The sequence below is a fragment of the Lampetra fluviatilis genome, chromosome 42 (assembly GCF_964198595.1).
Source record: "Lampetra fluviatilis chromosome 42, kcLamFluv1.1, whole genome shotgun sequence".
Taxonomy (NCBI): Eukaryota; Metazoa; Chordata; class Hyperoartia; order Petromyzontiformes; family Petromyzontidae; genus Lampetra; species Lampetra fluviatilis.
Window position 1 is genome coordinate 4,793,763 of NC_136316.1, and position 13,568 is coordinate 4,807,330.

General features: G+C 51.8%; 1 protein-coding gene across 2 annotated transcripts in view; it reads right to left on the minus strand.

The window, feature by feature from the left end:
* Positions 1-3,596: 3,596 nt before the first annotated feature.
* Positions 3,597-13,568, minus strand: part of LOC144946665 (dysbindin-like) — a 49,356-nt gene continuing 39,384 nt past the window's right edge. For both annotated transcript variants that reach the window (XM_078875739.1, XM_078875738.1), the window contains 2 exons: positions 13,067-13,291; positions 3,597-12,379 (listed from right to left, as the gene is read on the minus strand). In XM_078875739.1, the coding sequence (XP_078731865.1) occupies positions 12,063-12,379; positions 13,067-13,291 (542 nt within the window). In that variant the 3' untranslated portion in view covers positions 3,597-12,062. The remainder of the gene's footprint in view (positions 12,380-13,066; positions 13,292-13,568) is intronic.

Here is a 13,568-nt window from a genome sequence, read left to right on the forward strand (position 1 = left end):
GAGGCTCACCACCACCACCACCGCCGCCACACGGACGTGATGATGATTCATTTCCCACTCAACGAACGGCTTTTCAACGCCGGTGGCGATTGTCTGAACCGGTCCTGCGCCTCCCACTAGGTCGACTCCGCCTCAAATGAGTACCTGGTGCGTCGTGTACTAATATTGCCACTGGGGAGATAAAGGCGGTTGGGCGTGGTGGTAGCCACCCACCTCCCTCGTGTGCCGTGCCGGCCTTCATAGGTGCTCGCTAACAGCACTTGCCCCTACAGTCTTGCTAAAGCCACACGTGGGATCTTTGTCTTTGATGTAGTGTAGCGGTTACAGCGCACTGCGTTACGAAACCTACAACCCGAGTTCGAATTCACACCCACGGCCATCCAACACCAGTGACGATTATCTGAACCCGTCCTGGGCCTCCCCCTAGGTTGACTCAGCATCAAATGATAAAAAAAATATCGCCACTGGGGAGACAAAGGCGGCCGGGCGTGGTGCTGTCCACCAACCTCCCTCGTGTGCCGTGCCGGCCTTCACAGGTGCTACTGGCGAACAGCACTTGCCCCGACAGCAGACGATTAAGGCCACGCGGGGGGACCTTTGTCTTTGTGGTGGCAATCGCCAATATTTCTGAGCCAGCTTCACGTGCCCGCAACGCCACCTGGCGGTGGCAGGGCACCAGTGCAGCCGAAGAGAATTCTAACTTAATTTGGAGCTTTCGTGACTGCAGGAATTATTCTTTGGTTCTTTCGGTAAAGTCAGGTATAAAGAGAAAATAATAAATGAAATACTAGCATACGACGTTTCGATTGCAACACAAGCAATCATCATCAGGTATAAATTAAATAGAAACACAAATCTAGTATACTTAGAAATGTAATTTAATACAACAGAGAGTCGGATAACATAAGTCAACACCCTACCTGGTTGATTACGTTCTTCCTGAGAATGCTACATTTGAGAGAGAGATAAAACACAGAACCAGAGACATATAGACAGACATATAAGCAGACAGATATCACAGATATACATAGAGAGAGAACAAACATAGGCACACAGAGAAATCACGCCTCTAATTATATCGGTTAAAGGCGCGGCGCTGCAAATTGCTTCGCTCACGCTACTGCTGACGGATCGGGTCTCCACTAGAGGGGGGCCCTGGGAGTTCAGTGCCGTGTTTTGGTCTCCGCCGCTCTGCTGGTCAGACTTCACTGCTAAACATCGTTTTTAAAAACACATTCCTCCTGCGGAGGGAGCTGGTAGGAACGTTGGGTTGCTCGGTCAATGGCCAGGGTCAACGGCGGCGTGGTGTATTCCGCAAATATGGCCGACTGTGAGGGCGGGCACAAGCCGGCGTGAGTAGGTTAAACGTTGAGTTTGATAAGGGCACCACGGGGTGACCAGCCCCTCCCCACCCCGCCCAGCCCCACCCCTCCTACCCCCCACCTAGCCCCACCCTCCCCACCCAGCCCCTCCCCACCCAGCCCCTCCCCACCCTTCCCACCCAGCCCCACCCTCCCCACCCATCCCCTCCCTGCACGACGGACACAATAATCCTCTGTGGGCTGGTGTAACCAGGAGGTTCCTACCAGTATAACTTCTACAAGTGAAGGTTTATTATCTATGAGATCACTTTCATTTTCCCCGTATCGATGATTGAACATCTTAACACCGCCTGTCGTGTTATTGCTGCTGCCGGGAAAAGGTAACGTCTACCAATTTTTTTCCCAATCATTTTGATGCCGGCAAACGTGGTCCCATAGATTTATTTCAAGCACCTTGAGTGCGTTGACATTCGCATCATATCTCCGAGCTGCTCGCCGTTTGGAGGCCGTCCATAAATGACGTCACGCACCTAGGGGTGGGGGGTCAGACATTTGTGACGATGTGTTACGAAGGGGGGGGGGGGGTTGAGAAATGTGACGTTACGTAAAAATGCGCAACTTTAAATATAGACGACACGTTCTACTTAATTAAATAGACTTTTTAATAAATGTTTTCTCCTACAACATCAGAGTGCAGCGCCACATTAAATATGCACTACAATGACAATAGTTTAAAGCGATTTGAAGCATGTTTTATTTTCAAAATTGAAATATGGTTTTGGGGGGGGGGGCAAAGCTTTGTGACGTCATATTTGAGGGGGGGTCTGACTTTTTGTGACGCCGTGTGACGAGGGGATGGGAGGGGGGGGGGTCAAAAATCGTCCAAAATCGCGTGACGTCATTTATGGACGGGCCCTTACACACACACTCCAAAAAACCAACGTATTCCTCAATAACACTGTGTGTGGCATTAAAAGAGAAAACAAAATATTATAGGTGACGGCACGGACCCACTGAGCTAAAAACTATTTGTTACTGGTAGGAACCTCCCGGTTACACCAGCCCACAGGGGATTATTGTGTCCGTCCGTCGTGCATTCAAAAATGGGAGGGGTGGGGCTGGGTGGGGAGGGGAGGGTGGGGAGGGGCTGGGTGGGGAGGGGCTGGGTGGGAAGTGGGAGGGGCTGGGTTGGGAGGGGCTGGGTGGGGAGTGGGAGGGGTGGAGCTGTGTGGGGAGGGACTGGTCACCCCGTGGTGCCCTTATAAAACTCAACGTTTAACCTACTCACGCCGGCTTGTGCCCGCCCTCAGTCGGCCATATTTGCGGAATACACCACGCCGCCGTTGACCCTGGCCATTGACCGAGCAACTCAACGTTCCTACCAGCTCCCTCCGCAGGAATGTGTTCAGAAGCGAGCTGGCCACCAATTGTGATAGCTCACCCAAGTGGCTTGTCAAGTGGACATTTATGGCAGCCTCATATGAATACACGCGTGGTGTTGATGCTGAATGTGGAGATAAAACCGGAAGACCCCGGAGAAAAATCCAGGCGACCACAGGGAGAGAGGCACGCAAACTCCAAATATAGAGCAGGCGTTGTCAGGGTTGGGATCGCACCCACGACCTCCTGTGCACCAGGCGAGGTAGTTAACATCTCACCACCGTGATGATGGATGAGACATGCAAACTCCAAATATAGAGCAGGCGTTGTCAGGGTTGGGATCGCACCCGCGACCTCCTGTGCACCAGGCGAGGTAGTTAACATCTCACCACCGTGATGATGATGAGAGAGACGCAAACTCCAAATATAGAGCAGGCGTTGTCAGGGTCTGGATCGAACCCGCGACCTCCTGTGCACCAGGAGAGGTAGTTGATATCTTTGGGGGCTTTGACAGCAGCATGATGATGATGACGATTGGGGGGGGGGGTGTCCTCACTCGTCGTGTTGTCGGTCGGGGGGGCGGCACGTCAGGGGGACCGCACTCAAGGCCATCAGGGGCAGCCCAGTGGCTCGTGGGGCCTTGCGATGGAGACCGATTTCAGTGTTCAGTGGTGACACTGCAGTGGCAGCCTGCGAGAAGACCACGTGACTGCAGAACAGCTGCGGCGGAGGAGGGCAGCCGCTTCACGCACTCTCCTCCAACTCATAATTGTATTTCACAACTATCATGAATTGCATTTCACCATTATCAATTGTCCTCCACTCGTCGTCATAGTCAGATGTCGACTTTTCAAATACAACAACAACAACAACAAGGAGGCCCCCGTGTCAGAGTGCAAGGAAGTTTAATAGAACTTGAGGGACACATCAAAGACTTTGCGGTTTAGGATTACGTGTAACCCACGTGTTACCCACGTGTGACCCACGTCTCACGGATTTTACTGCCGCACAGTGAAAACGTTCATTGCATATTCAGAGCCGAGCTCGTTGGAACACAGATGCTAAGCGGAGTTGAGCCTGCTCACTGGCCTGGATGGGCTAAACAAATAGGGAATAGGGCATGACATCCTATTCATCAGCACTCTCCCCCCCCCCCCCCTCTGTGTCGTTCGGTGTCTCAGTGGAGACACTCTCCGCTCTGTGTCTCAGTGGAGACACGGTATATTTTACTTTTAACAGGATACAATGTAGGCCTGATTGGTACTAAATTGTTAAACAAAGACTCGACTTGTAACATTATTACAGATTTTAAGATACAAACCCGCACATCAACAGATGAGAATGATAAATAGTTAAATACATTGCATTGTACTGAAATGCAATTTTTTTTTTACCATTAATATTGGTACTCGATCTGGACAATCCGTGTACAATAACCGATACATCACTTTTCCACTGGCACACCCAAGCCAAGCCAGCACGGGATGCTCACTATACGGGCTTGGTTTTCCCACTGGCTACTTGGCCAAGGCGAGCCGGAACCAAACCACGCTACGCTGGACTCACCAGACGTCTGATTCTGGCTCGGGACCAAGCAGGGCCAGGGCTAACGTTAAATAAGCAGAATGACTCCGATTCTTAAATACTTATTTACTTAGTGCACGGTCTTTGAGTTGTACGCCTTTTGGCGTCATCTGGTCCGACACCAATGGAGACTAGGCTCTAAGAAAAGCTGTCTCGGGTGTGGACCAATCAACTTCAAGGACAGTGCATATCATTATCATCATCAGAGTTGTTTCTTTTTGTTTGCATTTTGACTGCTTGTGTTGTGGTTATTGCAAACATGATGCCTTGTATACAGGTGTCGGTTTTTGTACCAGTTGAAAGGGTAAAAACCTATTACTATACTCACCCTTTTTAATCCAAGAGAGCCCACACAGAGTCATATGGCTCTCGTTCAAGAGGGTCCATGCCGCCGCTACACTGCGTGTTTTTACTCCTCAGATGTCTTCAGCCAATTAATGACGAGTCGAAGTTGCTTACGCAAGTGGGGAGGATACCAGAGCACCCGGCGAAAGCCCACACGCGCGTTTGAGGAGGCAAGACCGAGGGCAACACTTTGTACCCCGTACAGATGGAAACGGATGGCGATTAACCCACTCGCTGTCACGCCTTCTCCCGGCGAACCGGGGTGTGGCACCTCCTCGACCCCCACCCAACCCACTCGGCCTCCCCACAGTGCCGGATGTGCAGGCACGTGCCTCCACTGCTTCCGCAGTGGGGAGGAAATAACCACGAGTCCTGCCGGGCTGGCTTAGCACGGCCCCCAGCCAGAGGTCGCAACCGGGTAGCCGATACCCGTACCCTACCCGATACCCGGCTACCCGTACCCGGCTGGGTACGGGTACCCGTTTGCGACCCTGGTGCGGCCGGGTACGGGTACGGGTAAGCCGTGAATTACAGGTGAGTAACTGTTTGTCACTCATTTCCCAACGTCTTGTCTCTTCTCACAATTCAAGTTCCTAGAATCAACCCACCCGCGCCTGCAACATGGCTTCATCACAGAGGTCGCAATCAGGTACCCGATACCCGTACCCTACCCGTACCCGGCCGGGTAACGGGTAGGGTACGGGTACCCGTTTGCGACCCTGGTGCGGCCGGGTACGGGTAAGGAATCAAAACCCGTTTGCGACCTCTGCCCCCAGCACAGCTCAGTTGCGCAGTGGAAAAGATCGGACGCGAGGTCGCTGAACCGCAACGATTGGAGGTGGTCGAGCAGCCAATCCGCTTCCGAGAATCTCCGATCACGTGGTTCTCGCAGAGCCGATTAAAAAAACGAGAACACGTCACAAACGGCGAATTAAACATCGACGGTGGCATCCGATTGGTTGAGAGCCGTCACCCGACTGCCCGTAGTCTTGCCCCGCGATTGGCTACGCGGCGGTAACCGGCGGAAGAAGTCGACCAATCGTGCGCCGACGTCACGGTCCAATTTGCCAAATACAGGTACAGGGACTCCTCTACTTACGAACTAGTTAGGTTCCAGAGGTCTGTTCGTAAGTCCATAAGTTCGCAAGTCCAACTTTACACCTGTCGATTCCAAGCGTGTTGTACGGCGTGTACACTAAACACGGGGAAATAGCTTTAAAAGTTGTAGTCTCCTGCAGATGTAGATGCCACTGGTTCTTCACGTTCTGCAGATGTAGATGCCACTGGTTCTTCACCTTCTGCAGATGTAGATGCCACTGGTTCTTCATGTTCTGCAGATGTAGGTGCCACTGGTTCTTCACCTTCTGCAGATGTAGATGCCACTGGTTCTTCACGTTCTGCAGATGTAGATGCCACTGGTTCTTCACCTTCTGCAGATGTAGATGCCACTGGTTCTTCACGTTCTGCAGATGTAGATGCCACCACCGCCATAAATTGCACGGCGGTTGAACTTACGACTCTCGGTCCGAACAGGCGACTGGACATACGGACAGGTTTGTTCGTATCTCTGAAAGTTCGAAGGTCGAATGTTCGTAAGTAGAGGTTGGTCTGTACAGTATTGCACCTCACAAATTACTCAGCTGGGTAAAGCCACGTGGTAAAATCGCCACCCTACCGACAGACAAAAACGTGCCCGTGAAATATAATAATTTCCTTCACGACACAGCCTTTGCGCTATAAGAACGGCGTGAATATCAAACGCACTCGATGATTTTAACATTTTTTTTAAACGCTTTTCAACCCGCCGTGGTAATGCCAAAGAGGTATTTGCGCGTACGATTCCGCTGTCTCGCAAATAATCAAATTTCATTGTTGAGCGGTAAAATCTCATTATGCTTGTATAAAACTACACGGTAAATACGTTTTTTTGGGGCGGGGGGGCTAAAGAACACATGAACATTTTAGCGGCAGCTATTTCCGAAATAACTTTTTGTTCCCGCCAAAATATTTCCCCGGACCCCCCCCCCCCCTCCGACCACCTCCTCCTTACACACACACACACAGGTACTTTAAGACAAATACATTCTGACAATAATAGTTATGGAACACCACCAAATTACACGCTGAAGCGTTCAACAGTCCCCGGTTACATTAGGACACGTAGACAAAAAACTGTTCATCGTGTGACCACCACTCTCCGACCACTCAACAGTAACGCAAATTAACGCAAATTCACTCGAGTTTACACTGTTGCGTGCTAACCGTTGTTATTCTTAGGCGAATCTTTACAGGAACGTTGGTGCGCGTCGCTTTACATTTTAATTATCCTCACATCTCACGACGATGACGACCTTCGGACATAAAAAAAAACAACCAATGTTCACGCACCAAAGTCGATTCAATTTTTGGCACCCGGCAATCGAATTGAAGTATCGGCGATCAGTCGATTTCGGGTGGTTCTCAACATTTTCTGGGCTACCCGTGTCAGCCTCCTTGTTCAATTTTGTTTCAACCGAGTAACCCCCTTGTCTGACCCAACATGGTTCTGAGAAATTAACGTGTGAACGACGAACGTCAACCTTTGAAGCCAGTTTGTTTTTTCTTCCATTTCGTGAGGAATCCTAACTGGCTCGTAACTGCGCGCAAATTAAAAAACGAATGTCAACGCAAGCGTGGCGTGATGTGGTCGCTGGCTACTCTGGGAAAACCACGTTGTTTGCGATAATTGAGCTTAAGAAAATAATATCCAGGGCCTACCTTGGCTCCTCCCACCCTCAACCAGTATATATACAAGGATTGTTTTCTTGGAATTTCTCTCACTTGATACAGCTATCGTGCTGTGACGGTTTCACCTGAAGACGGAAGCTTGTGTTGCCTCCGAAACGTCGTGATTTTTATTTTATTTTTTATGTTACTTTTATTAATTTAAATTTTTTACCCACGTGACTTTACCGAAAAAACCTAAGAATATGAATCCTTGCAGTCACGAAAGCTTCAAATCTAGAATTAAGAAAAGTCTTTCATATCGTTTCGAAAGGTCATTAATATCGGTCTAAGTTTACCATATTGGATTTAAATGTTATCGTAGTTACTTTATATTGCCATGAGGTCAAAACATAAACAAATTAAAAGGGACGGAATATCCCGAGTGTCACAAAAGCTTCGGGGGGGGGAGGGTGGGGGGGGACACACCACTGACCAGGACACGGCCATTAAGAAACAACCACCACCGCCAACACCACCAGCGGTCGTTTGGTGGCTTCAAGTGTCACGCATACAATTGATCCACGAGGCTTGAAAACCCAGACATTTCCGTGATTCGGGACCACAACCGGATTGAAGTAATCCTCTACTTCATCTTTCCCCAACGCTGTGAACGGCAGCATTCTCTTGTGGCTTCAGGGCTGTCCGCGAGCCAATTGCAGGCATCAAGCTTGTTGAAGCTTTGTTTGTTGTAGTACGGAGTTAGACTGATGGCTTTAATATAAGTTGTCTTGTGGTTGTTGTTGTTTGACTTGCATCCCACTGGGATTTTTGCACGGTGCTTTTTCTGGAAGATTTTGCTGTTTTTTCCTGGATTTTTCTGTTTGCGCATAGTCACTTTAAGATGTTTTCTTGTTCATGTTTTTGTTTTTTGTTTGTTGCGGTTGCACCCGATTCAAGAGCCGAATGGCTCACAAATAAATGAAAAAAAAATGTAAAACTTAAGCGCAAGAATCGGGATAAAAATTTGACGCCGCACTGTAGCAGAGTTGTCAAATGTCGCGAGACAATTACTCGCCAGCAACGACAGCGGTGGGTGCCACTGCTGAAGCGGTCATGAACCGGCCACGTGCGTTCACCACGTGCCAAGTTTATTAATCGGCTGCGTCGGGTGGAGGAGGGGTATCCGACACAACGTTATTTATGCGACCCGACCGGGAAAAACTAATTACGGAATAAAAGTAGCCGATTCTCAAAACGCACAGCAGACGCTTCCTTTATCGTAAGCGTTGTTGAACTATCACTGACGAAGGTGCTGAGATTTATTATAAATCTATTAAGCGGTGGATCGTTATTACCCTGCACCAGTTGAGTGATCATTAGTCCGGGCGGTGGTGCGAGTTAAGATCGATCAGCTCACAATCTCAAGTTTCAAGTTCAAATCCTGGTCACGGGTGGACTTGGATAATCATCCCCGCAAGGCCTACAAAACAAGTGCCACGTTGAGGAAAGTCGAACACTCGTCCGACACGAATGTCAGAATCACAATCTTTCATTTTTTTCCATCAGAATCTTTATTTAGACTCGAGGAATCCGATCAACCTATGAATCTCTTTAATCACAGATGTCCAGGAGGCAGAGGTCGCAAACGGGTTTTGATTCCTTACCCGTACCCGGCCGCACCAGGGTCGCAAACGGGTACCCGTACCCGGCCGGGTATGGGTAGCCGGGTATCGGGTAGGGTACGGGTATCGGGTACCTGATTGCGACCTCTGCCAGGAGGTTCACAGATTAATTTCTGCCCACCGACACAGCATAGGCAGGGCACTCATCCAGCAGTGGATTAGCAAGGTGATGTAAAGTATTATTATCGTTATTATGGGAGGAAAACCGTGCGCTTGGAGAAAATCGAATCCAACGTGGGGATAACACACCTCAAACAATCCCATACACAGGAAGAGCAGCACACCACTTGCTAATTTTACTCAACCGAGTCTCAAGACTTCTATTTTTCCAGGAGGATCCTGCCTTGGGAACGATGGGCGAAAAATGTGCACTTATTAATGGCATTGGCCAAACATCTCATTGTAGCAGCGCCCGCCTGAGGCTCAACAACAATAATATCATTATTAAATACGGAATAAAATGCCGAGTTCATTGGCGTTGGCATGTGGTTAGCAAACTGGACTTGCAATCCAGAGGTCACTGGCTAGAACTCCCGGGGCAAGGCAACCGAGGAAAAAAAAAAGGTAAGCTTGTAAGTTTTTAAATCCCCCCCCCACCTCCTCCTCCTGCCACTTGTGTCAACCGAGCAACATCGAGGGGTATGAGGCAGCTAGCTCAGTCGACGACCGGCAGGTCGCGTGCGACGGGCTAAAAGTGTGGGTGAACTCCCGCCTCTCCCGAGTGTGACGGAGGAGGATTGAACTCCCTCCCTGGCGGGGGCCGCCTCTCGCTCGGCCTGCAGTGGAGGCCCCTTATTTCCCCACTCGCTTCTTTAGAAACGGACTTTGTGTGTGTGTTTAGCTTGCCTTCCCTTCCTGCGCACCTCCGATTAGCGCGGTGGTGGTCTACGCACGGTCCGAAAGAAGTTCCACGTACATACATAGGTACATACGCCAGCAGTGGTGAGAGCAAGACATTGCAGGGCTGCCCCTTTACCGTATGGCTAAGACTAAAGCTATGGCTACTGGTTAGTGTAAGTGCGAGGCTTGCAGAGATTAATGCTCGGGCTCGGGTTAGGCCTAGAGGTAAAGGCTGCAGAGGCTTTAGTCTTCAGGCTTAGTGCTAGGGATTAGGGCCAGTGTGAAAGCGAGTCCTCAGTGCCTCTTAAAGACGCAACCTAAAAATAATTATCTTTATCTTCGAGATGAATCAGTATTCTGTCACAGGACCGTGAGTGATATCGGTGGATTTGGAGAGGCCTTAAATCCAGCATAGGGTCGACCATAGCTGATGATGATTTCAGCCTTAAATCCAGGATAGGGCACTAGTTTAAGCTTACGTTAATGAATTACAAAAAACAAACTTTTAATTGACGGTTATTACGTTGTACAGCGCACTGCGCTACAAACCCGGCTACCCCCTTTTGGTTCAGATTCCCAGCAACGGGTGACATTGGGGGCGCGTGACTCCTCACGTGGTCCTGGGTGCCGCCCCCGTTCACCAACTCACGCTCACCCCGGGTGTGGTGAAGTATGGCCAAACAGACAGCACCCAGGACTGGCACGGCACGGGGAGGCCTTCATCCAGCAGCGGATTGACAAAGGGGCCGAAGACACGCGGTCGGGCACGCCGTTGCGTTTCGACAAGCGGACGGGCCTGAAACACGCGGCCTGTAAAAGAACGGCAGCTCACAGAAAGCTTTGCTTCAAGCAAGCCTGACCCCTGCCACTGATGAGACGCTGAACGTCGAAAACCGGCCCAGGGTTTTGCTCGTCTTGAATCAATTCTCCTGAAATGATGCTCTCCCAGCAGACGGCACGGCTGATGGGTTGGTGTAAGAATCACTTTTATTTTGCACGTGGAGAGACGGATAGACACGAACGAGACATGGTCCGCTTATTTATTTTGTTGCTCATTAAGTGCGAGATAAGTGCTGCCCCCTACCACGTGGATGGAAATTCACTTGAAGGGATCTCAAGGGTAGTTCTGCAATGTCCGCTTCTGCGGGCCGTCTCTCTCACTGCTCTGCAAGGTTTCCAAATGGATTCTAAGTATCGCGACAAAAAAAAACACCGTTTTTGCGTTTTTCTTTTCATTGTTAACCCAATTTTTCATTCACTCCCCCACACACAGTCGCGCACATTCAGATTCTGACCGAGGCAAGGCGGCGCTAACTAAACCTGCTGCTCACTTGCTGCTCGTTAAAGACTGCCCGTTAATTCCTTCCACCATGCAGCCATCCATCACTCGGTGACAGCATCCAATCCTTCAAACTTCCAGCCCTTCTAGGGCTGCCAGAAAGTTACGGCCGTCGGCCGGTCAACGCCGTCTGACCGTTCGATTGTCTGCTCGTCGGACTGTTTGCACGGCTACCCTCCACAGAAGATAAAAACATCATTAGACCCCCCACCGCCATGTAAGGCCGTCTGATCGTTAGCCTGTCTACGCAGTGGACTACCCATTATATTGGATGCCGATTAAGGATGATGGTTAAGACTGTCCATCCGATAAACTAGATGCTCGTTAAGATTCTCCGTCCACGTGTTATACCCATCCACCCGTTAGCTTGGCCACCTGCTAGGCCGCTGGTTAGACCGTCTAGCCCAGGGGTCGGCAACCTACGGCTCCGGAGCCGCATGCGGCTCTTTACGGGCTGCTTCTTGACGATATGTACGTATGTACAGTATGTACTCAGATGCATTGCGGCTCTTGAAATACTGAATTTTGTACCGAATTGGAAAGAAATGGCTCTTCTTGTTATTTTGGTTGCCGACCCCTGGTCTAGCCATTAGGCCGTCCGCCCGCTACACCGTTAGCTCGTTAAACTGATGGTTAGACCGTCCACTCATCGGACAACTCACTCGTTCCACCGTTTGATTATAAAACCACCTGCCCTTGTTGACTATTCACTCGCGAGTTCATCTACTCCTCTTTACACGCCGGCGGTCAGATCACCTGCTCGACTGGACCAACCGCTCGTTACACCGTCCACCCGTTAGACTGATGGTAAGACTGTCCCGCACCCGTTAAGACTGATTTTGAGACCGCCCGCCCGCCCGCCCGCTAGTCAGTGTCCGAGTCACAGGGCCGAGGGGACGAGTCCTCCGAGGTGGCCGTGAGCTCCGTGTCCACAAACACCTCCTCCTCATCCGCCTGCACGGAGGGGACCGCCACTCCGTTACCCTCCTCCTCGTCCTCATCGTCGTTAGCACCCCCCACGGCGGCGGCGGCGGCGACGTTGGCCGTGAAGTTGCCGGCGGTGGCGGTTGTGGTGGGGGGGGAGGGCGGGGGGAGGGGAGGGGGTGGCAGGGGGGAGAAGGGCGCCGTCGAGTCGGGGCCGGACGCCTCGCTGCTGCTGCTGGTGGAGCTGGCGCGCCACACTAGGTACACGCACACGCACACAAAGACAAAGATCCCCCGTATAGCCTTAACAAACTGTTGGGGCATTTGCTGTTAGCGAACAGCACCTATGAAGGCCCGCACGGCACACGAGGGGGTGGGTGGCCAGCACCACGCCTGGCCGTCTTTGTCTCCCTAGTGGTGATGTTTACACACGACACCAGCTACTCATTTGAGGCTGAGTCGAGCTAGGGGAGGCCCAGCACCAATTCAGATAATCGTCACTGGTGTTGACCGTGAGCAGGAATCGAACTCGGGTCAACGGGTTGGTAGCGCAGCGCACTGACCACGACACTACTGCTCCCCACACGCATGCGCACACACACGCACAGGCACACGCACGCACGCAGATACGCACGCACACATACACACACGCGCACACGCGCACACGCACGCACGCTCACACGCACACACGCACGCTCGCACACACGCACGCACGCTCACACGCACACACACGCTCACACACGCGCACACACACACGCTCACACACACGCTCACACACACGCTCACACACACGCTCACACACACACACACGCTTACACACGCGCACACACACACGCTCACACACGCGCACACACACACGCTCACACACACGCTCACACACACGCTCACACACACGCTCACACACACACACACACACACACGCACGCACGCACACACACACACACCGTGGCGCGGGGACGTTTGGCAGCTGGGTCCCATGGAGGACACGGACGAGGTGGCCGACGTGGCGGTGGAGGAGCACGAGGAGGAGTCCGACGCGGACGCCACGGAGGGAGACGAGGGCGAGTTGAGGAAGACGTCGAGGGCCTCGTGGTCCGACACGTCGAGCAGCTCCACCTGCTCCAGCAGGTCGACGTTCACCTCCATGGAGGAGACGCTGCCCAGCGGCTCTGCCGAGACAAAGATTCCCACCCGCCGCCAGAGAGCCTTCAACGTGGCCGCGTGGGGCGAGCATGGTGAGCGTGGCGAGCGTGGCGAGCGTGGCGAACGTGGTGAGTGTGGTTAGCGTGGCGAGCGTGGTGAGTGTGGTGAGCGTGGTGAGCGTGGCTGCGTGGGGTGAGCGTGGTGAGCGTGGTGAGCGTGGTGAGCGTGGTGAGCGTGGCTGCGTGGGGTGAGCGTGGTGAGCGTGGTGAGCGTGGTGAGCGTGGTGAGCGTGGTGAGCGTGGC